Genomic DNA, 26,823 nt, shown 5'->3' with positions numbered 1-26,823 from the left:
TTATGTGTTTTCTAAGGAGTCTGTAAGGTAGCTTACAGGTGCAGGTTATGGCAAGGCAAAGTATTATCCAGGCAGTACAGCTTCAGAGAGATCAGAGACAGTTAGAGGAATGTGAGACACATACTTCGGGATTCTTTGTGCCTGGCAGAATAGAGACAGCAGAGGACACAGAAAGAGACAGGGTATATTACAGGACTCCTGCTCAGGCAGTGGCAGAGAAATTGTGATTGGAAAGTGATGGCAAAACCTGGTGTCCCCCACCCCCCTGAACAGTGAAGAGCCTAGAAAAGATTGTTATAGGAGTGTAACAGCTTGTTTTGGGAAACCTCAGGTACAGCTGTGTAAACAGAGATCAGTGTCCAGAGTTACTCTGGGCAGAGGAAGAATGAGCTTATCAGAGGCATGTCTTGTTCTTTTAATTTAGGGATGCATGGTTTGGGGGGCTCCTTTTGGAGGTAGGAAGAGCTTTTCCAAGGGAATTGTGTGTGGTTTGTAATCCATCAACAGTCTTTCAGGGGAAGCTTTCTCGGTCCCAGAACAAAGCTTGCTGGATTGCGTGTGCGTTGTAAGAACTGACAAGCTGTGAGAGGAAGATCAAGATCTGCTGGATGCATTGGTTTGCAGAGTGCAAGGCAAGAAGAGCCACTGAGGAGACCAGAAAGAATACAGTTAAGATTTAGTAAAGGAAAGGAAAGCTGGAAGTTAGGTAAGACCCAGAAGAGAGTGTAGTATTCCAGATAGCTGCTAGAGAGAGATCTCCTGGAGAAAGTATTGCCATCAGAGTGGAAAGAGAATTGCTAGATGGAAAAACCTGTTGAAGAATGAGAGAGATTCTTTAAAGGGGGGTTGAAAACAGACTCACAGAGCACAGAGAAGAATTGAGAGTGGGTACTAAAGAGCAGAACCCAGCCAGAATTTGTGAGAGCATGAAAGCCAGAGACTCAGTCTGAAAGGTGTGAGGTAGAGTTAGTGACTTTGAGTCCAGGAAGGGTTGAATCAGGAAAGAATAGAGCTGGATGGAGTCTAGGGACTCTGAAGGGAGTTGAGACAGAGAGAGAAAGATCTGGCGAAGGATCTGCAGGGCCCTAGAAAACAAAGTGATCTGGCAGTCCAGAGAAGGGGCACAGAGAAAAGACCATTATTAAAGCTGCCAGAGCTGGGAGCCTGTGATCTCATCTGGCCTGAGGAGAGGTCAGGAAACACAGAAGTGAGAAACTGTGCACAAGAGAAGTGAAGAAGATCAGAGCAGGAGACTGGAGAGTCTGGTCCTGGGCATGAGCTGAAATTCCCACCCTCCTGGGTATGGTTAGTGTGGTGGAACTACTCGCAGTGGGGTAGTTTCTGCAAAATGCCGCATAACAACCACCCTGGGGAAAGGGCAGGGTAAAATATAGGGTGCTTTAAAACCTTAGCTACCACCACCTTGTGGGTTACCCTTCATTGGGAAAAGGCTAGGGGGAGCATACCCCGACAGAAAAATCCTTAGTGAAGACCAAGGAAAAGATGCGTGGCAGAAATACACCTTGGTGCCACACTGAGAGGAAAGCGGAGAGAACGAGAATGGAATTTTAGAAATAACTGCTTTATAGCAGAAAGAAATATAGCAACTCTGAAAGAGAGTTGTAACTTGATCTCAGAGAGTGTCTGAGGTGGTTAAGTAAAATACCTTCTATTGCTGGTCCCATAAGAAGTCAGTAACAAAGAAAATTAACCCGTGCTAGACACTGTGTGAATGCTTGCAATAAAAGTAGAGCCTAAGGAGCCTAACAAGTAAGCTACTTTGCAAAGACTGTTGGTGCAAAACACAGTGTGAGCAGTGTGGTATGTTTGCTCTGTGTGTGTACTGCAGGACAGAGATACAGCTGGATGTATAAGTATCAGCAGTCTCACTGATAAAGGGGCACTTTTTTTACCTCCTCTCACTTTCTAGGAATACTGTGAATCTTTTAGAAAGGAAAGTGTTAACAACTAGTTAAGACAAAAAAGATGGTTCTGAGAACTCTGTCACCTACTAAGGCTCTTACTATATTGATAGAGTTAATCAAGACAAGTAAATGAAAGCATTTCTTAAGTTGCAGGCAGAAAGAATTAAATATGGCAGGACACGGGCGTGTATTTTAAACGAGAAATCAAACTCCCCTCCGCCCCCCCCCCCACAAAGGCAGGGTAAATGTTCTCTAGAGGCTGAAATAAACTATCTACTATAAGCTATGATAGATGGTTTAAGTTAGGAAATGATAGTATAGATGTTTAATATGTATATTTCCCTGATTTTGGTCTGTTTTGAGGGCAGACAAGAAAACCTGAAAACTGACCATAAACTTTACAGCTTTAAATACAGTACCAACTGTTGTAGCTCCTGGTATAGCAAAATACTCTGAAGTTCCAGCAGCTATAGTAGGAGGGGTAAAATGATCTTTAATATTGAATTTGGCTAATATAATATTTTGGTTATTTCCTTAGCACAAAAGTACTGGTATAATTTGGAACTGATATTCATGGGAACAATAGTATAGTTTTATCCAAATACCTTAAAGATTTTATAATGTCCCAGCAATAAAGATACAGAAGAAGCTTTTTAAATAAAAATTCTGAGGGGAAAATTATCCCTCCAAAAGGAAAAAATATTTTTAAATGGCAATTTGGTTAAAGTGCAACAAGGGTATTGGCTTCTCTTGATCTCACATTTGGAAAAAAAATTGTAATAGTCTCCATTCCAGTTGCCAAAATAGTGCAATGAACCACTGAAAACAGTAAAATAACTGTAAATAATCCTTGTCACTTATACACCCCCCCACCAAGAAAAACACTTGAAGAATTGTAGTAATATGTACATTGTTACTGCACGTCAGCATTGTAAATTTATAAAAATGAGTAATATTTTACTGCAAGTTTTCCTTGGCAGATTTGTGTGTTTTCATTAGCAGAAACCATAACATAAAATTGAATCTAGTAGCAACGGTGACGGTGAGGCCTCATTACCATCAAGTGTTTTCTTCACCCTAAGCCACAGTTTTATCACCACAGCAAAAATTGTTTTGTCTGTCTGTTTTGTGTTGTTTGTCCTGTTGTGTTATTTTTCATTTGTTTGTTTGGTTGCTTTATTTTACGTTGTCAAAAGTTTAAATGTATATAAATATCATAAAGATGTGATAAAAATCATTGGTAATACCTCCTCTAAAAATTGAATTTGTCTGTGGATCCCAGACCAGGACGCTTTCCGTCCAGCTTGGACAGGAAAGTTGTTCTAATCTTTGAAACTAAGAACAGCAATTAATATGAAAATTTCAAGTTGTAACGTTTACTTGTTTAGCAAAATGGCATTTATTAAAAAGGTAATATATGTGTGTTTAGTAAATAACCCGATGAAATGTTTTTAAGGCTATAAAGGAAATCTCATTTGTATTTACAGACTATTTATAACCAAAATGGGTGGGGTGGGGTGGGGTGGGGTGAAAACTGCATTGTGTTTACAGGAAAACCTAGCACATCAGTCTTTGTACGAAGAAGCAAAGGAAACTCTTTATTGATTAAAGCAAAATACAGGATGGACAGGTATGTAAAATGATGAGAAACTCTGGATCACTAATTATGTCCAATGTGCAAAAGACGAGGCCAGACCTTCTGAGTCCCAATCACTATTTCATCAAAGGAGGAGAAAACTGTAGAGAGCAGTTTACAAATAGATTTAATTAATAAACTGCCTTTAATTCTAGACTGTTTGTGAACAATATATATAACCATATCAAATTTTATTTGAACAGGCCACGAAGTTGGTGATGGACCTAGATCAGTTTAATGGTGTGGGAGATAACACTAACTACGATGTGTATAAATGCTTGGCACAATTAAAAAGAGAACAAGGTAACCCTTCAAATATGAATGAAGGAAGCCATTCAACAAATGCAGGGGAAAATACAGAAAGAAAAGATTGGCAACCCATTTTTATGGGAAATTGATGATCAAGTTATGTATTTATAACTGGGAAAGGAAAAAAAACATACTTTGGATTCCAGGTGAACTGGACCGGTGCCTATCATTAACTATCTTAGTCCAGTGGTATATGAAATACAACTGGGGGGAAGAATCAAAATGGATACATGCATTTCAGTTAAAGTTATTCAATGGTGTATGAAATTTAATGCATTACATTTATTTGAAAGCCACAGAATGCCCAGTGACACCAATGGACTAAAAGACCAGTGCCTGTTAAACACCGATGAAGGAGAACTAGTGTTAATTTGTACTTGTTGTGTTTTTCTATTTTTGATATATGTGTGTGTCATGAATCAAATGTGACCAATTATTTAACATACATATATCGAAGCTGCATGATGCTGGAAACTGCATGGCACAAGCCCTGGATATTTTGACTTAGCCTTGCTTATTGCTTAGTTAAGATTTATAAGCATATTGTTATGTTTTTATTACTTTTCTTTCGAGCATTTTGAATTGCACAAGTGTCTTAAAGGAAATCATCCCTGGAGATGGAATAATTTAATTGATTTCATTTCTATTTAGGTATCAAGTGGACTACCTTAAATTATTGGTTATAAAAGAATTTAAAAATTAGCTATCTTACTACAACACGAGAACAAAATCAACTGCTTACTATAACTTTTTTACACCAAGGTTCAGAAATTCTGAGATTACCTGAACAAGATAGATAAATGATGATACAGCATTGGTATGATATTTTCAAGGGATGGTCACCATCATGGATGGTGGTCCTAAATGTTATGTTACATTCTACTATCATCTTTTCTATACTAACTAGAATAATGCTGATCGTAATGTGTTGTATGTGTTGCTAGATGAAACAAATGTATTTTAAAATGAAATCACATGCCTTAATTGCTTTACGATATATAGCCTTATAAAAATTATAGAGTGAGCCCTTCAAAACAAAATTTTTATAAAACAAAATGTTTTGAAGGATCAAAGAAGGGAATGTTATACGAGCATAAATACGAGCTTGATGTTAGGTAAATAACATAGAAATAGATTCTTGCCTATTGCTTTTAATCTTACTTGAGTTTTGCATTGAGTATTTTCTTGAGTTTTGCATTGCCTTAAGAAACTCCATTTTGTATTGCTCTGTAGCTTGACATAAATGCTTGACCTTTTACTCTTTTGTATGCTGTATGGGTGAGAGTGTGTTTCTGGAAAAGGAAAACATTAGCTGGCAACTGGCTGAAGAATGCAGACAGATAAGAGACCAAACAAGAAGAATCTGCCCCAGAACAGCAAGAGAACAACGGCAATTGACCTTCAAGAAAGAACACAGTGATAACCAGGGATCCTGGTTTTCCCTGAGAAAAAGTCACAAATTCTCTGATTAAAAAAAAAAAAAATCGCAAATTCTCTGATAAACCACCCCGAATCGGGGATAAAAATTAAAGGCCCCCATGCCCCTCCCCCAGCCATGCTAGTGCCCCTCACTCCCCCAGACAACCCTCCCAGTCCTGCTCATGCCTCTTACTCCCCCAACAGCCCCCCAGCCCCACACATGCAGGTACAGGTACGTACACATAGACAAACACATACACAGACAGGTAGGTGTGTGTGGGGGGAGCGGGGGGAAAGGAAGGGGTTGGGGGGGCAGATTGAGAATGGGGGAGGAGGAGTGCATCTCTGTGCCTGGCAGGGGTGAGGGCAGTGGTGCCTCTCTGCGGGCCATATAGGTGCCGCCCAGCCAGGGAGGGGGAACCTTGCATGCGGTGACCGCCACTACACCACTGCCGCTGGGGGGAAGCTGGCTGGGGGCTGACGGAGTGAGGAAGTGTTAGGAGAAGACATGGAGTGCTAGCCGTTCGCCGGGTACTCCTGGTGGGGCTTTCCCCAACACCTTCCCTTCCCTCAGCCCTGGCAGGCAGGTGGGGGGTGGCGACGACGACGTCAGAGCGTGCCCCAAGGTGTGGTGGTGGAGGGGCGAGGGGCAATGCCAGTGTATTTTATTTCAAAGTGCCCCACTGCTATTTTTTCAGTGGGGGGACACTGATACACATGATGTGGAAGGCTGCCAGACTGGATCAATTTCCAGGCTCTGGCAGATGCACTGGATTTCCAGGCTGCCTGCACGTCCATAGGAATCCACAGATTTCAAGCCACCCTATAGGTAGCCACCCAATAGGTGTAGCAGAGGAACTCTGTCATATTGCATGATGAAAATTCATATTGCCAGGTGACTCATGACCTGAGGTACATCCTAACCATTGGTATGGGGTCCATGCAAAACTGACAAGAAATTCACTATGGTCAGAAATATAATTGAGATATTTATACACTTGTTAATCTGGTGGCCAAAAGGGCCTCCATGATTGCCACGGACAGAGTTCGGATGACAGATTTGTCCCTGTTGCTCATAAGGTCTCGGGAGGAAAAGAGATGGAATATGTAAATTCCTTCAGGGGAACCTGTTACTTTCTGTTTTGCTCAAGCTAGATGGGACAGAGATTGAAATTTACCAGAACATTTTAGCAGCCGTGAGAAAACACTTATTAATGGTTGCTGTTATCATGCCTGGTGCTGCAATATGCAGAATATACAACAATTTCTGTTGCTTCTCCTGTGTGACTGCTGGTGGAATGTGGGGAGTCTCTGGAGGAGGCCCTAAAATGTTTTCAATTGGCTGTGGAGGCTAAGGATGGGCTAGCTGCCTTGTCAGTAAATGAGAAGGTGATCCTTTGTGAAGACAGTTGTTTTAGATCCAAGAATTCTGGTTATTCCTGTTGAAGTATTACTTAGCCTCTAATAGCTGTCTGTGACAACTGAAAAGTTTTTAAAGCAAATGGGCAAATAAAACAAATAGAAAATATAAAATTTAAAATTTAGCTATTCTTTCCTCTGCAAATTTCTTGTATTTTAGCTACTGCTGGAAATGTCTCTCTCCTATTTCACAACTCTGCTGACTTTTAGCCATAGCTGTGCTTGGTTTTTTCTGACCTCAAAAAGAATGCACTACACCCAAAAGCTTGTCAAAGTCTATCCCAACCCAGCACTTAGTCCAAGAAAAGGTATCAGTCACAATAATACTTGCCATAAAAATAAGAACAAATAACTAGGGCTAAAGAACTAAACAGGTAATGAGAAAGATAGCTATATCACACAAAAAATGGAGACTGCAGTTCCATCTTGCACTAAGAAGGAACTGAAGAATTGAAGCTGCTTTCTTTTCTGCAATCTTGTCTGCAGTAGACTGGAGAGAGAAAGGGGCTAGCGATGTGATCACAGTACCTTGTTAAAAAATTATACAGTCTTATATACATAAGGCATATGGGGAACAAAGGGTGGACCATTATACCAGTTTTGGTTTTCATAAGAAAAAATAAAGCCAAAGTAAGAGAAGAAAAAATAATACTTACCTCACCATCTACTTTCATATAGACTGTAGGAACCACTTTGACAAAGTACTGAAACATCATTGAAGCTACAGGCAAGAAGGAAAAGGTAAAGTAAATAACTAGCAATGATTGTGTCATTCTATTTGAAAGCTTAACAGCACACACTCATAAGATTTTTCTCCTTCAAAAAAATCTTAAGGAATTGCCTTCATGCAAAATGACAACCGTTTACATTGTTCTTAATAGGACTGAAGTTATTGTCTAGGCCCAGTTGAGTTGCCTTCTTCCAAAATGGCCACTGCTTCCCATTTCTTCCCATGAAAGAAGGATATAAAATCAGCAGTATTTATTAATTGGTTTAAAATGGAAATTATTTACCAGTTCATCCTGCTTAAAAGTATAACATTCAAACTACCCATTTGGACAAATTTACTTTAATATGAGTAAATTAAAAAAAAAATCTTATGTACCCCCTTCCCAGGAAACAAAAACTAACGTGAAAAAATATACTCTTACACCTGAGAAAGAGCATCTAGATAATGGGGCAGGCCTGTATAAATGGATCAGTGTATATTCAAACCTTAGGCTATTCCAAAAATACTTTCCTGGGCCTTTTCCTGTTCTGAGATGGAGAGGAACACTCAGTTCACAATAGCTCCTGAGGGCAGACTCTTCCTTCAATCCCCTTGAAAACAATGGGAGATGGCAGTCACTTGAAAGAAGGCAGGAATTTTCTGCTGACCCTACTGAAGGGGGCCAGACCCTACTGAAGGAGCAATTCTCAGTTATAAACCATAAAAAAAAATATCTAAATAGCTTACTGTTGCCTCTAACGATAGAGAAAAATTGGGGGGGGAGGGGGGATGCAACCCTATCTTTTGCAGACTAGATACCAATAGCCCTGATTCCTTAGCATTTTATCATTCACCTTTCTAAGAGTCAGCATTGAAAACTTCAGCCTACAAGGAATGCAAAACTCTAGACCTCTTGGTTCAGAGATGATAACTTTTATTAGACCAACTAAGAAACCACCAAAAAAGTATCTTTTTCTGCAAGTTTTCAGGCTTGATTATCTGCACATCAAAGCGCAACTCACAAAGACACTCTCATGGACCCAAAGGAACAGACTTCCACCTTCAGCTTCCTCTGTGCAAAAATGAAGTTTATTTTCTACCCATGGGGACTTTTTACCACCTTTAATTTTCCTTGAGCCTGAGGAAGGGCATTTGTGTCCAAAAGCTTGCAGAAAAAGATTTTTTTTCGCAATTTTTTTAGTTGGTCTAATAAATGGTACCATCTCTGAACCAAGAATTCTAGAGTTTTGCGTTCTTTTTGTCTCAGACCAACACGGCTACCAAATACACCCCTCAGCATACAAGGGGAATTTTCTGTTTAGCTCTGGCCTCTCTTATAGACAACAGTCCATGGAATATCCCCCTACAACAACAGACCACAATCTGTAAGCATGATAATGGGAAGTATTTATTTGTAGTGTATGTTAAGCACCAATACCTTGATTTGGATGCCTCTGAACAAAATTAAATATAAACTGAAAGCAGTAAAATAATCTGATATCCACATCTCTCTGTACTAAGAGATTCATCTTATCTCACCACTAACTGTGATTTAAATCAGTGTTGAATAAATAGTAAGATATTGGGAAAAATACATTAATTTAACACTCAATCCCCAAAAGTGAGCATGGTAGCATATGCAGAAGGGTAACAAAATGGACTGTTCCAAACCAAGTTCCAGTCAGTACCCTTCATGGAAAATGTCCTCCTGGCCTAACCTTTTGCCTAAGCTATAAAGGCTTTAACAGTGGTGGCATAGGGAGATGGGTCCTCCTCAGCTATCTTAAAAAAAACAATCAGCAATAGTTTAACTTAGAGGCAGCTAGCTTCTTATTAACTGCTTGTCCATAGCTTCTCTGCAATCATACACAATAGGTCTATAGCATAGGTAGGTTATACCTTGTTTGTACCTATCCCTGCATGTTGTGGTTATTTCACATTACACATAGCTAGACATAATTTTTCCAGCTCCACCCTGTGTTGATGGTTTATATAAAGATGGCTTTGTGTCTTTTTCTGAGTTGCTATGAAGTGTCTTAGCATTTAACCAACAAATTCATTCAAAAAGATTACTGAAGTTCAAAATGCATGCAGGTCTGTCCCTCTTACAAGTATATGATCAACGATGGCCAGCAACATCAGGGAGAGCACAAGTGCCCTATGCACTCAGGCAGAAAGGCGTGGTCATTATTCTCAGAGTTCTCACTACAGCCTATCCCATGTGCTTTGATTGTGCCATTGATCTTCTAAAACCCCACTAAAATAGCAATTTATAAAGAGATTTTCTTGTCAGGCCTGTACCTTGTTGTGCAATGACATCTGTTCCATCTAGAGGGTTCATGATGCCTGGATAATCCCTCCCAAATGAGAGATGTTTGATATAGTGCGTCATATTGATCTGAAATGGAAATATTGACACACTCAAACAACACAGCATCCACCCATAGTCAGGGCAAAGCCTCGAGATTTAGCAAAACATTAGTTACTTTTCTGTACTTTTTGAAAAGAGGGGCAGTGATGTGTGGCCACTTCCTTCCTTCCTTTGCACCTTTTAATGAGACATTCCAAAGTTTAGGGGTACCCTGGGAGACTGTACACCCTTTTGTACACTGGAAGAATGCAAGCTACAGGAATTTTTCCCTCATTCTTATCCCACATCAGGAAATTCCCATAGTATGGGCATCCTCCTTCCCCCTATGAAGATTACTAGGTACAGTCTATCATTCCCTCCTCCTCTTTTTTTCTTAGCATAAGAGCATCCCCATGAAAATAAGCTCTGATGTGCTGATATCTCCTTTCCAGTGGAAGGCAAAAGACCCAATTCAGAAGTAGTTAGCAGTATAATGGAATTCTATACGTCTTCTCAAACTACTACTACTAGTGTAAGAGCCACTCATTTTTGCTATAAGCCTACTAATGACTTCCAGCAGATGGGAATGTGGACAGCCTGCTGGCAATAGGACTTGTATTATTTTGGGAAATAATATGAATGTTGGTTAATGTTATTATAACATTTCTGCAACATGGAATGCCTCAGACAGAGTCATCAATGACCAAGTCTTTGTCACATTGCTTCTACTCTGTCAGAAGCTACAGAATAAACACCAGAAGCAATTACAGTCTAGCTGGACAAATGGGAACACTAAGAGGGTAGGAAAAAAAAACAGTTCAGCTAGATTAATTTGTAAGCAAGGGTGATAAGAGAATGGAAGATCCTCAAACAGGAGGAAAAAAAGAGATGAAGTACTGAATACACTTTGAAAAACAGGGGTATTTGGAGAAAGAGGAACAAAACACAAGCTTTAGGAATGAGTGGAACTTTCTGACTGAAGGACCAGCCAAAGTCAAAGGCAACTGGTTATAGGTGAACATGAACTCCAAGTTCCACAGGGAAGTCATGAGGAACAGGGTCTCAGAGAGAGGAATTGTAATTCTGAAAGAACACTGACTCAGATGCAGAAGAATAGCTTGCAGTGGTGAAGAAATTATGGTAAGAAACAGTGTAGAACAATTTCCCCCCTAAATATGTGTATTATACTTAAAAGTAATGACTGTTTTAGAATTTTTGGCAAAGTCAGCATACTTCAACTACCTCATTCCTTGGAGAGGCAAACTGATTTAGAGCATCCAAAAAAGTTGGGGTTAAGTTGCAGGGGAGTCTGGGAGAGCCAAAAGCAGTTTCAGGGCCTAGAGCAGTTGGGCTGCAGGGTCTCAGCTTTCAGGAGGAGTTGTTAAATAGAAGATCTGCATTGTGAGAATAAGGCAGAGGCAGTCTGGACTCTGCTCAAACTTAAAGCCCATAGCTCCAATGTCTTGAGATCTAATCACAGCAGCTTGACTAGGGCTGTGACAGCTTCCACATATATATGTTCTGGGAGTACTTACATTATCAAGTCCAAAGCTCTGTAGATCATGAACTGTAAGAGAAAACCAATTCATTAAAAATGTCCAGACTATAAAACCCAGGATGAGATTTACCTCACAAGGCAGCTCCCATCATTTACAGGGCTGTCTAAAACAGCAGGGAAATAACAGATTTCATTCTTGCATGCAGTAAAGAATCTGACAGAAAACAGCCCCCCAAATCCCCTTCCTGACATTTACTAATTATTTTCAGAAGAAGGGAAAGTCACTTGAACTATGGATTCATTCAAATGAGAAATGTCAGGCTTTCCATGAAATATGTTCGTAGACTTCAGACAAAGCAAACATTCACGTTTCTGGAAGTCAGCTGGGGAATTCCATTGATATCCGTGTTCACTTACCAAGCTGCACCTGTATACCTTTATTTAGCTCCTTAGACTGCTACAGAGCAGGAAGGTACCATAGTCACAGAGATTCTATACTGCTAACTGAAGACAGCGTGTTTCTACAGGAATGTAAAACCACCACATGAAGAAGCCATCAAATAGTGTTAATGTGTCAGAAGCATAGACCTCTCATCTGACTCTCCTTGAGGCAGCTCAGATCCAACACAGGGAAAACAAGTGTCTTCGTAGGCTGCCTTTATTCTGACTTTGGATGCTCATAAGCTGCTGACACGGTCTGAAATACTTCTATCATTGCAAGACCTGGGTACAAGACTTCCTCTCTCTGGGTTTCCTGCATACTTCAGCACTACACTATTAGGAAAAATGCTCAACCACAATATAGTTTCTGACTCTGCCAATATGAAGCAGAATCAAACAGCTTCTACCTGGTTGCTTTAGCTTTCTCTTCTAAAAACAAAAACTTCAATCCTAGAATGGAAGTGTATGTCTAGATTTCAGCATCACCCTAATAAACCACATCTGTCAAGGGTCTGATTCCCCATAAAGCAGTTGGATGTAACAGGTTATGTCATCTCATGAAGTCTGAAAAGGCAGATGCGTGTGTCCAGGAATTCAGGATTCACCTCTTACAATACTGACAGAAAACAAATTCCAATTTAGTTCAAGAATATAGCTAGGAATTTCCAAAGAAGAATCAGGGAGTGTGGTACTCAAGTGCTATTGAATGTCAGTGGGATTTAGGTAGCCAGTTCCCTTAGGTTTCTTGGAGAATTCCAATCATTAAACTAATACAACTTCCCCGACGCTAAAAACTTATTTCAGAGAGTAAATTTTGAAAACTGTGGAAACTGCATGTCATAAAAGTTGGGGAAGTGTACCTTTGTATTACAACATGTAAGAAAGACTTCAAAGCTAAAGAGGCTAATTTAAACTAGTGGAGGTTGACATTTTAGAGTTGCAAGCTGGGTACTTGTGATCTGGTTGCACTTCCCTCAGTATGAGAGGGGGAAAGGAGAGAGTTGCTCATGTCAGAGAGAGTGGAGGGAGAAATTAGGAGAGGGAGAAAGGAAAACAGTTTACCACCAGGCTTTGGAGGGGATTAGCAGGAAGGTTCAGGGCAGGGAAGGGGATGTGTTGTGCTAGTTGCTGTTGCCCCCTGTGCTATGGGCCAGTTTCAGTCACTTTGGGAGCTGGATCTGGCCTGTGAGCTATAGACTGAGCACCACTAGTTTAAATTAACTGGCCATTTTTTACTTTTGTTTAACACCGCATAATTTGAACAAATATGCATTTTTACTAACATGTTCCTACAAATCTGTGTCAATTTAAAACTTACTAAATGTAAAAAGCTAAATTTATACAAAGTGAAGGCCAGAAATGTAAAACTTCTGACCAAAAGTTTGAAACCTAGCCCACCATCTTCCTTCTTATAGCCTTTGATTTATATTCTAGAGGAAGGTTAAATCATTTGTGCCCAGCACCCAAAAATGAGGAACACACTAATAGTGCCCACATGTAAAATTTTGGTTTACACAGGTTGCCCAATACCACATAGGCAGAGGAAGGAATGAGGCCCCTTCTCTTGTTTATTTACCATTTTAAAATAACTTTCATCTTTCTATGTTCACCTACTTCACACTTTAGATGAAAGAGGTAGGTGTCCAAAGGAGAATAATTAATTGATCACACAAATCTAAACCTCAGTGAACTGAGGAAAAATAGCAGATCATCATGTAATCAAAAACTGTGTCATAATAAATAGGCATTAGAGGGCATGGGCAATCTTAATAATGTTTTATTAATGCAATATTTTAGAATTACCATTTGATTATATCTCTTAAAATAAAACACAGCCAACTGGTTTTTGTTCAACCTTTCTACATTTTTTCTGATAAAGTTAAATATTACTTTTTCCAAGTTTAAGTAATGTTTTTAAAATATTGTTAAGCTATTTCTTTGATGATTAAGAATCTGTATTTAAATGCATATTTGCTGCTAATTTGGAAATTATAAAGTTATTTGTGACTGAAAGTGTACAAATAAATTGAAAAGTGAATTCACCATCAAATGATATAAAATATACAAAATGCTGAATAAATATATCAAACTAATATTAGTGTACTTACAGTAAGAAGCACTAATTAAGATGTAAATGAGATAGTTACAGGTGCAATTTAATTGTAAATATTTCCATCTATAGTATTCTAATTATAGTCTAGTCTGCAATTTTCATATATATTATTTGCATGCAACTCTGTATAACAAAATAGGATTTGTGCATCTGACTTCTAAAACTCTGTTGAGGATTCATGCGGGAAAAATGCTGTTTAGCTATCATGTGCTGGTAAGCAATACAGGAGATAGATCTTGATACCTTTCCCTGAAACTCTGAATGGGCATTAATGGCCCATAAATAAAGCAATTCCACCCTGCCACCATTCATCATTCACTCTTCCTCACTAAGACTTATGCTAAATACAGATAGGAATGCAAGGTCTAGTGGAACTGGGTTTGAGGTAGGGTAGTGCTACTAAGAGGAGAGTCCTTGAAACAAAAGCCTGACTGGCCTTCTTTGGAGAGATGGACACCTGCACAAGAAAGCAGTCTAAGAGAACAACACAAAAGGTTGTTGGAGAGGATGAGAGGGATATTTGCTTCTAAAGAAATACAAACTTATTCTTCTTTTACTGTAAGCTAAGAACTTCTCTAAGCAGCCTTTAAGTAATAGAGCGTATGCTAACAGATGCATTTGTTGTTTATATTTAGCATATTTTCTAGGCTAAATAAGGATCCTCTCTAAAGGAAGGTGTGCTGTAGACAGTAAAAATGGGCAAGAGATAGGGAAACAATGAGAGATCAAGGAAGAGTAGGTTACAGATGACACAGAAAGGCAGCAGTCTAATATACCCCCAAGGAGAACCCAGTACTACTAAATGCTACATATGGGTACATGACATAGAAGAACATGCTAATATATTTCTATTTGAAAAAAAAAATATATCTATGAAATAGTTTGTGATTATTTAAACATCAGAGACTATTCCTGGACTCTTGCAAGTCACAGTTATACCAAGGGGGACTTAAAGCTTCCTGTACAGCTTCAACTGAAAATTTCTCTAGTATAGGCTATACCACACTTCTGGAAAACCTCTGACACCTGGAGCACTGCTCTGACACACCTGACTCTCTACTGTAATAGTGACTGACCATTAACTGCGGGCCCAGCTCACTCACTGTACCTTTGGCTGATTAAGGGATCCCTGCACCCACAGGCCACAGAGGTGCCAAGCAGGAACTGTTGAATTACCATCTTAGCAGTTGTTTCATGTCTGTGGAGTGCACATGTGGGCACCTCAAATTGCACTGGATTGGGGGGGGGGGGGGAGGAGGAGGTCCACCCAGATCTTGGCAAAGCTACACGCCCCACTTCATCATTTCCATCGGTGTCCTGACATCAGGCTGAAAAACTACAGCTTCGGGGAGAGGTTTTGGGGCCCAGCCAAGGTACCATTTGGTCACCCAAAGGTGGAAGGACCCAGCCAGCCTGCAGCCCCTACAAAGCCAGCAAACCTCTCTAGGTGAGGACTGCCCTAGAGCACCATTTAAGAGTGCATTTGGCAATGATCAAGGTATTTCTTTTTTTTGTTATTTTGGAATTTGGTAATGAGTTTGTTGGACAGGTGGGAGAGGAGTTGTGTGCATGTTTTCTCTGAGGGGGCGTGAAGGGGTGACAGCCACAATGACCCTGTAGCAGAGGGGGTGTACAGGCTGGGAAGAGATGTTGGGTGAGGGTGAAGGGATCTCCCTTTGGATTTGGTGAGTGGGCTGGTAGGGAATAGAGGCATGGAATAAGTTTCTTGTATTTGGATGCATGTGGTAGCTGGGATTCATAGCTGAGATTGGAGGAAGGGTTTGCTTGTGTTGGGGTTTGGGCAGGGATGCAATGGTTGGGGACGGGAAGAAGCTATAGTTCTTGGGATGTTATTTGGAGAATCCTCTCCACAAAGGATGTCTGTTTATTACAGGGGTGGTCAACCTGTAGTAGGTGTGCCACATGTGGCACAGGCAGCCTCTGTGAACAGCATGCTGCAGATCAAGGAGGGGATAGACAGCACAGTAGCAGACAGGGCAGGAAGCAGAAGGCAGAGCAGCAGATTCCACACAGGAAAGGGAATTGAAGTGGCATTCAGGGAGTATGCATGTCTAGTTTGTGGCAAATCTGCTAAAAATTTTGACCCCCCACTGGTTTACTGTAAGCTGCTCTGGAGAGGATGGGACATAAATCTAAAAATAAATAAAATAAGCAATATATCTGTGAAACTAAGTGGAAGCCTGTTCTGGAGGCCCAGGCAGTAAAAAGAGTGACAGGCAGGCGAGTCCAGTGCCTTGGGGGTTGAGCACCCCAATGACAGCAACCACCAAGGCATACGTGTGAGGAATACCTTGCAAACCACTTCCAGAGACACTGGGACAAAGGGGAGAGGGAAGATTGTGCAAAAAAAAAGGGACACATGTTGACTGAACATGTGCACTGTCACCCAAATCTTTTTTTTTTTTAAAACAGTGCCTTTTGTTAAACACTCAATCGAAATGAACTCTTGTGCGGCTCCTACTGATGCAGGGGAGGTAGGGTGGCAGTGTCAAGTGGACCATGGGAAGGAAAGAGAACAAAGAATGGAACAGGGGCCTCTGTTCTGGGGACAACAAAGGGAGGAGCAGGGTCTACAACTGCACAGTGGTGAGGAAGGAAGGTCTGACTTGTTGATTTTTGTTTTATGCTTTTTAACCAGAATTGGCTTCACTGGCCATGTCACCAAAAACAGCTTTTTCCTAAGGCTTTCCTGACCCAGCTATGAAAAATGACATTTCTTAACAAGAACAGGCATTATTAAAACAGGCAACCAAAAACTATACATTTTCCAAAAACAAAGAACAAACAAATCCAAAAAACTCCAAGCCAACCCAAAAGGAAAGAAAGGTGCTTATGGAGGAAGTTTGAGGGGGTAAAGGCATTACTCCTGTGGAGGCCCAAAATCCACACCTTTCACAGAACACCTAAGGAAAATGGGGCATTCAGCTAATAGCCCTCAAGCACAGAGTACCATGGGATCATGGCCCTGTGCTCACTGCTGGGATCAAATGAGCCTACCTCACTCAAGTGAGGGGTATCTGCTGCTTGTGTGACCAATTGTCTAAGTTCTCAGTGAACAACAGGGTCTTAGCAATATGGAAGAAGGGCACATGGGTCCCCTGAAGTCTTGGGATCTTGACTGGGGAGTAGGTGTAGGGGCCTGGGGGGGACCGTTGCCACCTGTGACTATAGGTAGGAGTAAGATGAACTCCTGAACACAAATTGCAAGGCCACCCTATCAGCTCTCTCATTCCACCAGCCAGCTCTTAGCAGGGTAAGCTCAAGATGCCCCATGCTCCTCAGGTCCTGGATATTGCCCTAAGCCATTCTCCTGTGATGCCATTCCCTAGGTTCTGCAGCAGGTACTCCCCTGGGTCCTTCCTAAAGACTTCCCTTCTGGAGTGATTTGCAAGGGTCTTCCCATAAGCCCTTTCACTGGGTCAGGGACACCAAATGCTTTAGGGCCATACAAGTGCTATGGAGGGGTGGAGCCCTAAAAGTCCTTGCCTATTTTTCCAGGAATCCTTCTGTTTTGCAGATGTGACCCTGCACTAGAGGCAGGAGCTGTTTGTCTGTGCTAGGCAGCCCATCACTGTGCTTTACTGGAAGACATGTCCCTGGCAGATGACTCTGAATTGTAGAAGGGAAGAACAAACTATGACAGATCCATGTGAAGTGGGCAATTATGATAACCACTTGTCAACTGAAGGATAATGGCCAGGGAGCCACTGTACAATGGCAGCATTATCTCCAATACAGACACATCTCCATTACACAATCCATCAGAACTGGTCCCTCCTTGCCTACATTGGAAGATGGAAAGAAGGAGGGTTGATGAGACTCAGGGGAAGATCCCATGCATGATGACCAAGCACCAGGGAAATAGCCACAGTTGAGGGGTGTCCTTCCTGTGCTCACATTGCTGCTGTGGGGTAGAAGTTCCTTTGTTAACCAATGTACAAGTAGAATGGCACACTTAGACTTAACCTGGGGCAGCAAGGCAGGATGTCTGCAGGAAGCATCTTGATAAATATGTCTGAGGTACTGGGAGGACTGCAAGATAGCTGAGATAAGGACAGTGTTGCTGACACTGCAGCAGGCAAAAAGGGGAGTTTCTGCAGGTGGGTGTCAACTGCAATTCAGTGACTGTAGTGAAGCAAGTCTGTGGTGGAATAGCCTGATAGAACATTGACATGGACCATCTGAAGGGCCTGGGCCGCTCCCTGTCAGTCTTGATGTCTGTCTCATTGATTTCACTTTACTTTAGTGCAGGATAAAAAGGGCTCCATTTCCTCCCTAGCCAAGAGAAACAGGGAATCCTTGGAAAGGCCCTTGATTTCCTGTGCCAGCTCCTGAGTCATCGGGGTACTGGCTGCGTGTGGGCTTCCTTGACCAGGGTAGTATTAGTCCATGCCTTGTGAGAGGCAGGTGGTGTCCACAGAGAAGTGATGCTGAATCCCACAACTCTGCAGACAACAGAGACACAGCTGGCATCTCTAGCCCTCTTGTACCAGAGCTTCAGTACTGTGGTCTGAGTGGTACTGTTGTCAGCTCCAGTTGTGACTCCAAGAAGACATTTTGGCAGTGATCAACTTAATTTGGTAGTTCTCTTCCTTGCCCCAAATAATAAACAGATGCATCTTATCTTCCAGTTGGTGGTGTACCAGGAAGATCTGCTAGAAGCAGATGGGGCGGGCAACATTGGTGGTAGCTGGCTCTTGGGTTGAAAAGGGTAATCAAACATGGTCTGAAGCGCTGATGCTGTAGACCTCATCTGTGCCACTGGTAAGCAGGAATGGTTTACAAGCCTTCACACTGGGCAATCCACTTCTGGCCTCAGGCATCCAAAGACTTAGCTGGGCCTCAACACTTGTCCCCCTCTGCTCTGGAGCCTCCAGGGTCTTACACCCCTGTGGGGCTCAGGTTCCTGAAGGTATGGCTGGCCCTGGGTGTGGCTAACCCACCAGGATGTGGGGGCTGGAGTTTTGAGGTGCCCCTCCTTGCCTTTCACTGGGAAGGTAATTGGCCTGGCATTTCTGAGGGACTGTCCCATCACGAACAGCCCCACCAAACCACCCATCCCCGGCAGGGTGCAGTTTTTGGACTTACCCAGGATCAACGCAGGCCTACCTACCTTGGTCTTATCTCCTCCTCAGCTATGTGTTCTTCTTTCGGCCTGCTGTCTCACTGAGCCTCCTTCCCCTAGACAGTGATGCCCCCCATTGAAGGGACCTCCAGCCTCCTTAGGCCCAGCCTCCAGGCCAGTCAGGGAGCCAGATACTAGGGCTGTGTGAAGCTTTGGTCCCTGATTCAATTCGGCAGAGATATGGCCTGATTCGGTGGCCGAATCTCTGAATCTGAATGGAATCAGAGGACCCTTTAATCTCTCCAAATTGAATTGGAACCCTCTGAAGAGATTCAGTGATTCAGACACAGACACAGCTTTAAATGTTTTTTCTGCATACCTGTAGGTACCACGCAGCTTGTGAATGCTCGGACGCATGAAGTGTCCCACAGGAGTGTGGGGGACTCCCCAGCATAATCAGCAGCAGACCTAGAAGTGGACTAGAAGCACTTTCGGTCCACTTCTGGGTCTGCAGGGGAGTGTGCTGCCCCCTCCCCCACCCTGGCTCGGCGACTGGTGCCTCCTAGGTCTGGGGGAGCAACCGGGGTCCTCCCATGGCCGATTGCTGAGCTGCGAGGGGTGAGATAGCGCCCCCCCTCACAGACCCGGAAGTGGACTGGAAGTATTTCCAGTCCACTTCCAGGTTTGCCGCTGAGCATGTGGAGGGTCCCCCCTGCACTCCTGTGGGATACTCCACCTGCCCCAGCTTTGTAGCATTCACAAGCCACGCTGGTACCTTGAGTTATGTAGAAAAAACATTTAAAGCTGTGTCTGTGTCCAAATTGCTGATTCTCCAAATCTTCAGATTTAGATTCGGCTGAACTAAATCAGGGACAGTGATCTGAATCAACAAATTGAATCACTGTCCCTGATTTGGGCCAAATCTGAACCCGAATCAAATAGGGCCTGCTTTGCACACCCCTACCAGATAGCCCATCATGGCCCAGGCCTGCCTCTTGCCTTGGGCTACACTGCCCTTCAGCCTTCTAGCCCTGGCCCTCTTGCATTGACCAGTTGGGGTGCTCTGGTCCCAGCACCACAGCAGCCGACCTCTTTAGGAAGCATGGGACCCTTCCTGGGCCCATCATATAGCCCTCTCATTCTAGGTTTACTTATTAAGACCTCTGGGGCTCTAACAGGGCTCTGCTCTCCATTGGGCTCACCTGAGCCCCAGGCCTCACCCCTGCCTATTCTAATCAGGGACTTGCCTGGCCTCTGCATAGGCCTGCAAGCTCTCAGCCTCTTTTTGCAAGGCTGGCCTCCAGATGTTAGGCCCAAAGCCTTTCCCTAGGGACTCAGGACACTACTGGGCTCCCAGGAATCTCCTGCCATCTCCAATAGTTTCTCCCTTATATCACTATGTTGTGAGAGCATCAGCAGCTCAGCCAGGTGTTCTTGCTCACCAGCTGCTTGCAGCAAACTGCTGGCTCAGCCCTGTAGGCCTGGACCTAAAATGGCCGCCTCATCAGGACTGGCCTGCACCTGCCAGTTGCCTGCTCTCAGCCTTAAAGTGGTAGGCACACACCTTCACCCTTAAAATGGCTAGTGGGGCAGCGGAGTGTCTCCTTGCTGCTCACCCTGCATGCACGTCCCCATAGCCTGCAACAGCTAAGTGTCAAGCATCCTAATGGTGCTCCACCACATGTATGTTTGTTTGTTCACATTTCATAGTGGTATGAATACATTTATATCACTATAGAACGCTACAAATGTTACATCTATCAATACCCTTAATGGCACTTCTCATTTACACTGCACTTCAGCTTTAAATTTTAGAACGCTCTACCAAAGAACACTTCAGTAACCTCATTTTACAGGTGGTGTAACAGGCACAGAGAGATTCAGTGATTCTGTCAGGTCATAACCACAGCTAACAGCCAGCAGCATCAGAATGTGAACCCAAGTCTTAATGATGAGGTGCATGTCGCATAGCGTGGCCAGCTCCTTTTGTTACTTTGTGCCTTCAGATTCTGTACATTCAAGTGATCATCCCTCTTAAAAAGTATGTGTCAAGCCCAGACCCTTAATGCAGACCTTTGAAATATATCTTCTTGGATGACTTCCTACTGACTTCAAGACACTCATTTCTACATCTAGCCTTTTTGGGGTTAGCAGTGTTACTATCCTTACCACCACTTGTAGCTCTGAGGACATTTTAGATTCCTCCCTTGCCTACCCCACTTCATATGCAAGGTTTCACCAAAACCTACTATTCTCTCTCAGTAATGCATATAGACAGCATACCTCTTTCTCTGTTACGTAAACAGCACTCCACGTGTCCACCAAACTGTTATAACTAAGGTTTATTAGCATGTACAGTACACATATTATCAGCCAGGTGTTTAGAATTCTACTAGTGATTCATCTCAAGATAAACATGAAATTTGTACAAGACTAGCCCATACTGTAACCATGGTTGTTCTACAGAAAAAAAAAATGAACTGCAAAATTATTTACAGTGGAGACTATACACCAATAAAAACCAAGGCAGAACAGATTGTGAAGTCACAACAGAAATCAGCATCGTTTGTTAAGAGCTTGCAAGATTCAGCCAAATGTACAGCCTCCGGAATGTTTAGGATACTAAATCTAAGCCAGCTACCCCAAGGCTGTGGTGAGGCAGAATGGGCTCCACTCTTCTACTCTCCCATACTGCTTAAAGGAGAGTCCAATCATGATTTAAGACTTTTTCCTTGTCCTCCTTCTTTTCCAGCAGACAACTGGTTCCTCCTTGAAACTGTCAACAAGTAACTGTTCAAGGGTGGCTTTTGCCACACTAAGAGAAAGAATATTTTCTTGATATTATGACCTACTCTGTGAAAAGCCATATAATTCTCTCTCCACAAACACTTAAGTATGTTGGAGATCTTCCCGTGCTGCGTGCAAGTTACTGAAAAACTAACATAGAACATATGTATCAGCTCACTCAGGCAAGCATGAGAGCCTAGATTTTTAGCTCTGAAGAAATCAACTTCTACATAAATCAGTTTTAATTTAAAAATGGAAAATAAACTCCATGGATCCAAGATCCACTCCAGATCTGTTGCATGTTAGAAGGCTTGCCAAAGAAACACCTGAAGAAAATTTTCTGGACGGTGCTATGTAGGTGTACATAGATGAACTTCATCTCCATCCTTAAAAAACTGAGCCCAACCCCCCCAAATATAACTATGCCTCATTCAATAATTCTACCTGAATAAAAAAAACAATCACAAGTATACTGTCCACAACACAGAAATATTAAAGTAAAGTAATCCAGGCCAGCGGTTTTCAGTTTTTTCCATACCATGAGCCCATTTACAACAGAAGAAAGTTTGGGAATCTTTCTCCAATCTAGCCATAAAAAAAAAAAAAAAGAATGGTTAAACCTTTTGAAACCAATTTGCAAATCCCAGGCTGAGAACCCATGGTCTAGGACAATACCCTATGGGAACTCCCACAGGGGATTTATGGGAATAGCAGGACAAGAAATGAGATTAACTCTGCAGGGAACAGCACCGGAAAAAGTAATATTAATATATATATATATCTCACTTACTCTCAACAGCATGAACTGCAAAAATAAGCAGAATTAGGGAGAAAAAGAGAGAAACATTCAGATCTTTATAATGAGAAACACAGAATAAGACAATGCAGCATTTAAAACTGACACCTTTTAGAAGAGGAAGAGTAATCACTGCTAACATAATACTTTCACATGACCCAAAGAAAACACGGCTGCTAACATTCCTAATACACAGATTAGCTATAAAGTTTTAGCAAAGAGTACTGGAAAGGGGATAAATACCAAAAATTAACTGTTAAAAGGAAAAATAAAATGTAATGCCTATACTGTAATGCTGTTAGAAACACTGAGGAAGAGTATAAATGACTATTGCTGGTTACTGATAAGATATTTATACTCTGTCTCAAAATGACTCATTGATCTTTTCCCAAATCATTGATTCTAATAAGTACCAAGCCCTGAAGTAAGCCAAGAAGAATCTGAAAATAACGTACTCTTTGTACTTACATCCAAGCTGTGAGGTTTGTGAGAAAATATATGATCAATGCCTGTACTAAATATACCATGCTCAGTAATTACACACATAGCTTACTCTATTTATATGCATAGCCTGGGACTGAAAAAAGGCTGTGCATTTACTCAGGCTCAATGTAAAAAAAAAGTGTTCAATTAGTATAAGAACAGTCTAGTTAAGTTTCTTGCACTTCACTGGGTGCACCTTCACGAGACACTACACTTGCCTAATCAGCTACACAGTAAAGTGTCACCAACTACCCAAGCAATACTATTAGGCCAGAGTAAACAACTTAACTCTGCCATAGGATAGTACTACCCAACACAAGTACTATTCTATGGTGGAGTTATTTACTCCACCACAATGCACGTGTAGACAGTGATGGGCTGGCTAGGGCACAAGGATGTTACAGTGCACAGCTGCTTGCCGGCTGACCCTGTACTGTAGAATGCTTATGCCCCAGCCAGCCCCCTCCGCAGTACGTTGAGCTAGGCAGGAGCAGCCCCAGGTTAGCAGGCTGACCCTCTGGACTCCTTGCCTGCCCTGGCTCAATATTCTGTGGTCCCTGGCACAACTATAAATGCCATGCCTGGGAGCAATAAACTCCGGTGCAAATTAATTTCACGTGTTGACATGCCCATTAAAGCTCATCTTCCTCAGTGTTGCTTCATGCCTCTAATTAGTCCAATTAGTCACCTTGAAATTGACAAGACCTACTCAGTTCAGGGCTGTTTTAGAAGCCCTGAAACTGACTCTTTGTAAGTTTCACTAATTAAGCAGTTGAAGAAAGTACAAAGGTTACAAAGGACATGGTGAGAATGAAAGATGGCATGCAATTAAATAGTGTATATACTTAACTTTACTCAGATATCCAGAGTTCAGGGTTTTTTTTACAATGTACGCAACAGGTAACAGGTTGCCACTGACAATGTTATAAGCAGGAACCTAGGAGTTGGAGAACCAGGACTTGGGGACTGTCCAAGCGCACCAACTGGCAATGCACGACCGGGGGCGGGGAAGGGAAGGAAATGAGGGTGTGTCATGTGCCCCTCTAGGTTTCTGTATTGAAAGTGAGGTGCAGGGTTCAGCCTGGCTAGACCAGAAACAGGTAGGAACTGACTCTGCGACCCAGTGGTAGCAGGGGATGGGGAGGAGTGAGAGAGGGTGGAGGAGGAGTGGGCCCAGGCCCGAGATGGGGGTGGAGGGCTGCTCCTCCCTCCCCTGCTGTGTTGGGCTGGCTTCAACCCAGCTCTTGGGCCTGCTCCCCGCCACCCCAATGTCAGGCTTGCTCCTCCCTCCACTGCTGCTGCGTCGGTCCTGCAGACAGTAATGACGGAAGGGGGGAGGGGCAGGCCGAGGCCAGTCCTGGTGGCCTCCCCCCTTGAGGTGTCCCAACCCCGCTCCCCCTTGTACTGCCGTCACCTCCAAGGAGCGCCGGGGGGGTGTTCCCTGAGGCCAGCTCCGGTTGCCTCGCCCCTCCCCCCCGTTATCACCACCTGTAGGGAGTAGGGCAGAGGGGGTGAGGCCAGCACCCTCTCATTCCACCCACTCCATTGGCCTCATCCCCAGCCCCCATCACCCCACTATCATGGCAACGCTGCGCCACGCCACCACCTCCTGTCCCAACACTGTATCGGCTCTCTGATTGGTTGTTTCAGTCAGCCAATCACTGCAAATAAAGCGTTATGGACAGACAGACAGATTAAGGCTTTTATAATATTAGAATAATTATTGAGGCACGATAGGCTTCCAATTTGCTTTAAAACTTGTAAATGTATCAATAAAAAATTGAGTTCAACTGATACATATGGTGCTTAATTTTAGTTGAGGAAAAACATGGATTTTGGGGGTCTTACACAGAGAAAACTAGGGTTCCTGGTTATAAGCTTATTCAACCTGCACGTAAGTGGAATAGTATATCTAGAAAATTCCAAACAAACAGTTGTGAATAGATGAATGAAAACCAAGCCAATATAATAATACAGACACATACATATTTGCAAGGCTACACAAGAATGGACAAATTTCTCCAATTTAGTTATGTGACATTTTCAATTGAATATTGTATCGATAGTTTTCATAAGCCATGTGTACATTCTAAATCAAATACGGAATAGAGGGACTTATGATGTTACTAGCCAATTGCCTGTCTAGAATGATGGTGGGGGGAGGAAGGGACAGGGGGTTGGGATGGAGTGCTGCCACCTAACGCCCCATGCTGCTGCTGTTCCATCTCTTGCAAGGAGAGGGGTGGGGGAGCCAAGGCCACTCCCCCACCCCATCCAGTTCTCGGAGTGGCTTTGGAATCATGGTGATGCTCCTGCATGTTTGGAGCACTCTGATTGGCTGTTTCTGTCAGCCAATCAGAGTGCGAATAAAGCATGGCTAGACAGACTTAAGCTTTTATAATATTAGAATATATTAAGGCAAGTTGGGAACTAGCCACCCCTTTTTCTGCTATATATGTTAAAAGTTCTTTGGGCATAAAGATTTTTAGAACACAAACTTACTAGAGAACCTAACAAAGGCCATGTTTGTAGGAGCCAGGTATTTTCTAGACAGGTAGGAAGACCCATGGTTGGGTTGCTACAAGGACTTTGAGGGAGATTTGGAAAGTCAAACAGAATCATAGAAAATTAGGGTTGGAAGGGACCTCTGGAAGTCATCTAGTCCAACCCCCTGCTCAAAGCAGGACCATCCCAGCCACAGCTTTGTCTAGCTGGGTCTTGAAAACCTCCAAGGATGGAGATGCCATAAGGATGGATAAAGTTCCCTTCTACGTAGATAAATGCAGTCTATTTCAGGTGATGTTTTCCTATAGGCTGGCTTTGCTTGAGAGACTGAACTGCATTACCTAAACCTTTTCTTAACAATAGCTGCTCCAAAGGGTGAATTCTCTCAGTTTTACTCAAGGAATCTGGTGTTTCAACATAAACACAATTTATATCATCTTTATAAAAAGCGATTCAGAGTGTCCAGATGTAGACTGGCCAGCAAAATTCTACAGCTTGAAGGGCAAATTTAACTGCACTGCATTTATTTATCATAGTGGTTTTCTTCTGGCATTGTCCGGATTATGAAAAAAAAAACTCAACACAAGACCCTAAGAATGCCATAGTGAGCCACGCCAAAGGTTCATCTGCTTCAATCTCCAAATGTGGCAAAGAGTGAATAGTTTAGAGCAGAGGTTCTCAAACTGTGGTCTGCAGACCACCACTGGTCCACGAGCTCCATTCAGGTGGTCTGCAGAAAGGTTGCAGAACAATCAAGAATATCTATAGAACATAATAAAAGTTTATTAAGTAGTCTGCTGAGACCCTCAGCAATTTTCAAGTGGTCTGTGAAAAAAAAAGCTTGAGAACTACTGGTTTAGAGAAAGAGTTCAAGAAAAAAACGATAGAGTGAGCCATCCTTTGCCCTACTGTCCCAGTTATCAGCATTCATAATTAGGAAGATCCTGTGCCTGAGGTTACATTCCTGACTTGTGTTTAATAGCTCCGATTAAATATTTCTAAATCTCTTTCTGAACCAAAGTTTACTACTGAATTCCATGGTATCTTTATAGTATAAGAGTGATGTTGTAGCTGGGATGGTCCAGAGATTATGCAAAAGGCAAGGATATTTTTAGGGCGATATCTTTTCTCTCTCTCACCTGAGGAAGAATGTTTTGCATTTGAAAGCTTGTCTAACTTTATCCCAGGCAGATAAAGAAGATATCATCCTAAGAAATGCTTGCCTCCTGTACAATATCCTGAGACAGAGTGTTCCACAATTTAATTTCAGTAAGTTTTAAACCTGCCATCTGATAATTTTTTTTGCTTGTCCTCTAGTTCTCATACTATGAGACATAATGAATAATA

General features: G+C 42.4%; 1 protein-coding gene across 7 annotated transcripts in view; it reads right to left on the bottom strand.

Annotated features, from left to right (window-relative positions):
* Positions 1 to 26,823, bottom strand: part of ERGIC3 (ERGIC and golgi 3) — a 71,752-nt gene that overhangs the window by 19,347 nt on the left and 25,582 nt on the right. For 5 of the 7 annotated variants that reach the window (XR_016444378.1, XR_016444376.1, XR_016444379.1 and 2 more), the window contains exons 8-11: positions 22,483 to 22,497; positions 11,303 to 11,334; positions 9,719 to 9,815; positions 7,365 to 7,429 (exon numbers count right to left, since the gene is read on the bottom strand). Coding sequence is in view for 3 of the 7 variants with exons in the window: in XM_090064160.1 (XP_089920286.1) it covers positions 7,365 to 7,429; positions 9,719 to 9,815; positions 11,303 to 11,334; positions 22,483 to 22,497 (209 nt within the window). In the remaining 4 variants the exon portion in view is untranslated. The remainder of the gene's footprint in view (positions 1 to 7,364; positions 7,430 to 9,718; positions 9,816 to 11,302; positions 11,335 to 22,482; positions 22,498 to 26,823) is intronic. The other 2 variants (XR_016444377.1, XM_090064161.1) reach the window with 1 other exon arrangement.

The sequence above is a fragment of the Crocodylus siamensis genome, chromosome 10 (genome assembly GCF_052110815.1).
Source record: "Crocodylus siamensis isolate JL-2025a chromosome 10, ASM5211081v1, whole genome shotgun sequence".
Lineage (NCBI taxonomy): Eukaryota > Metazoa > Chordata > Crocodylia > Crocodylidae > Crocodylus > Crocodylus siamensis.
This window is presented reverse-complemented; position numbering and strand designations above follow the sequence as displayed.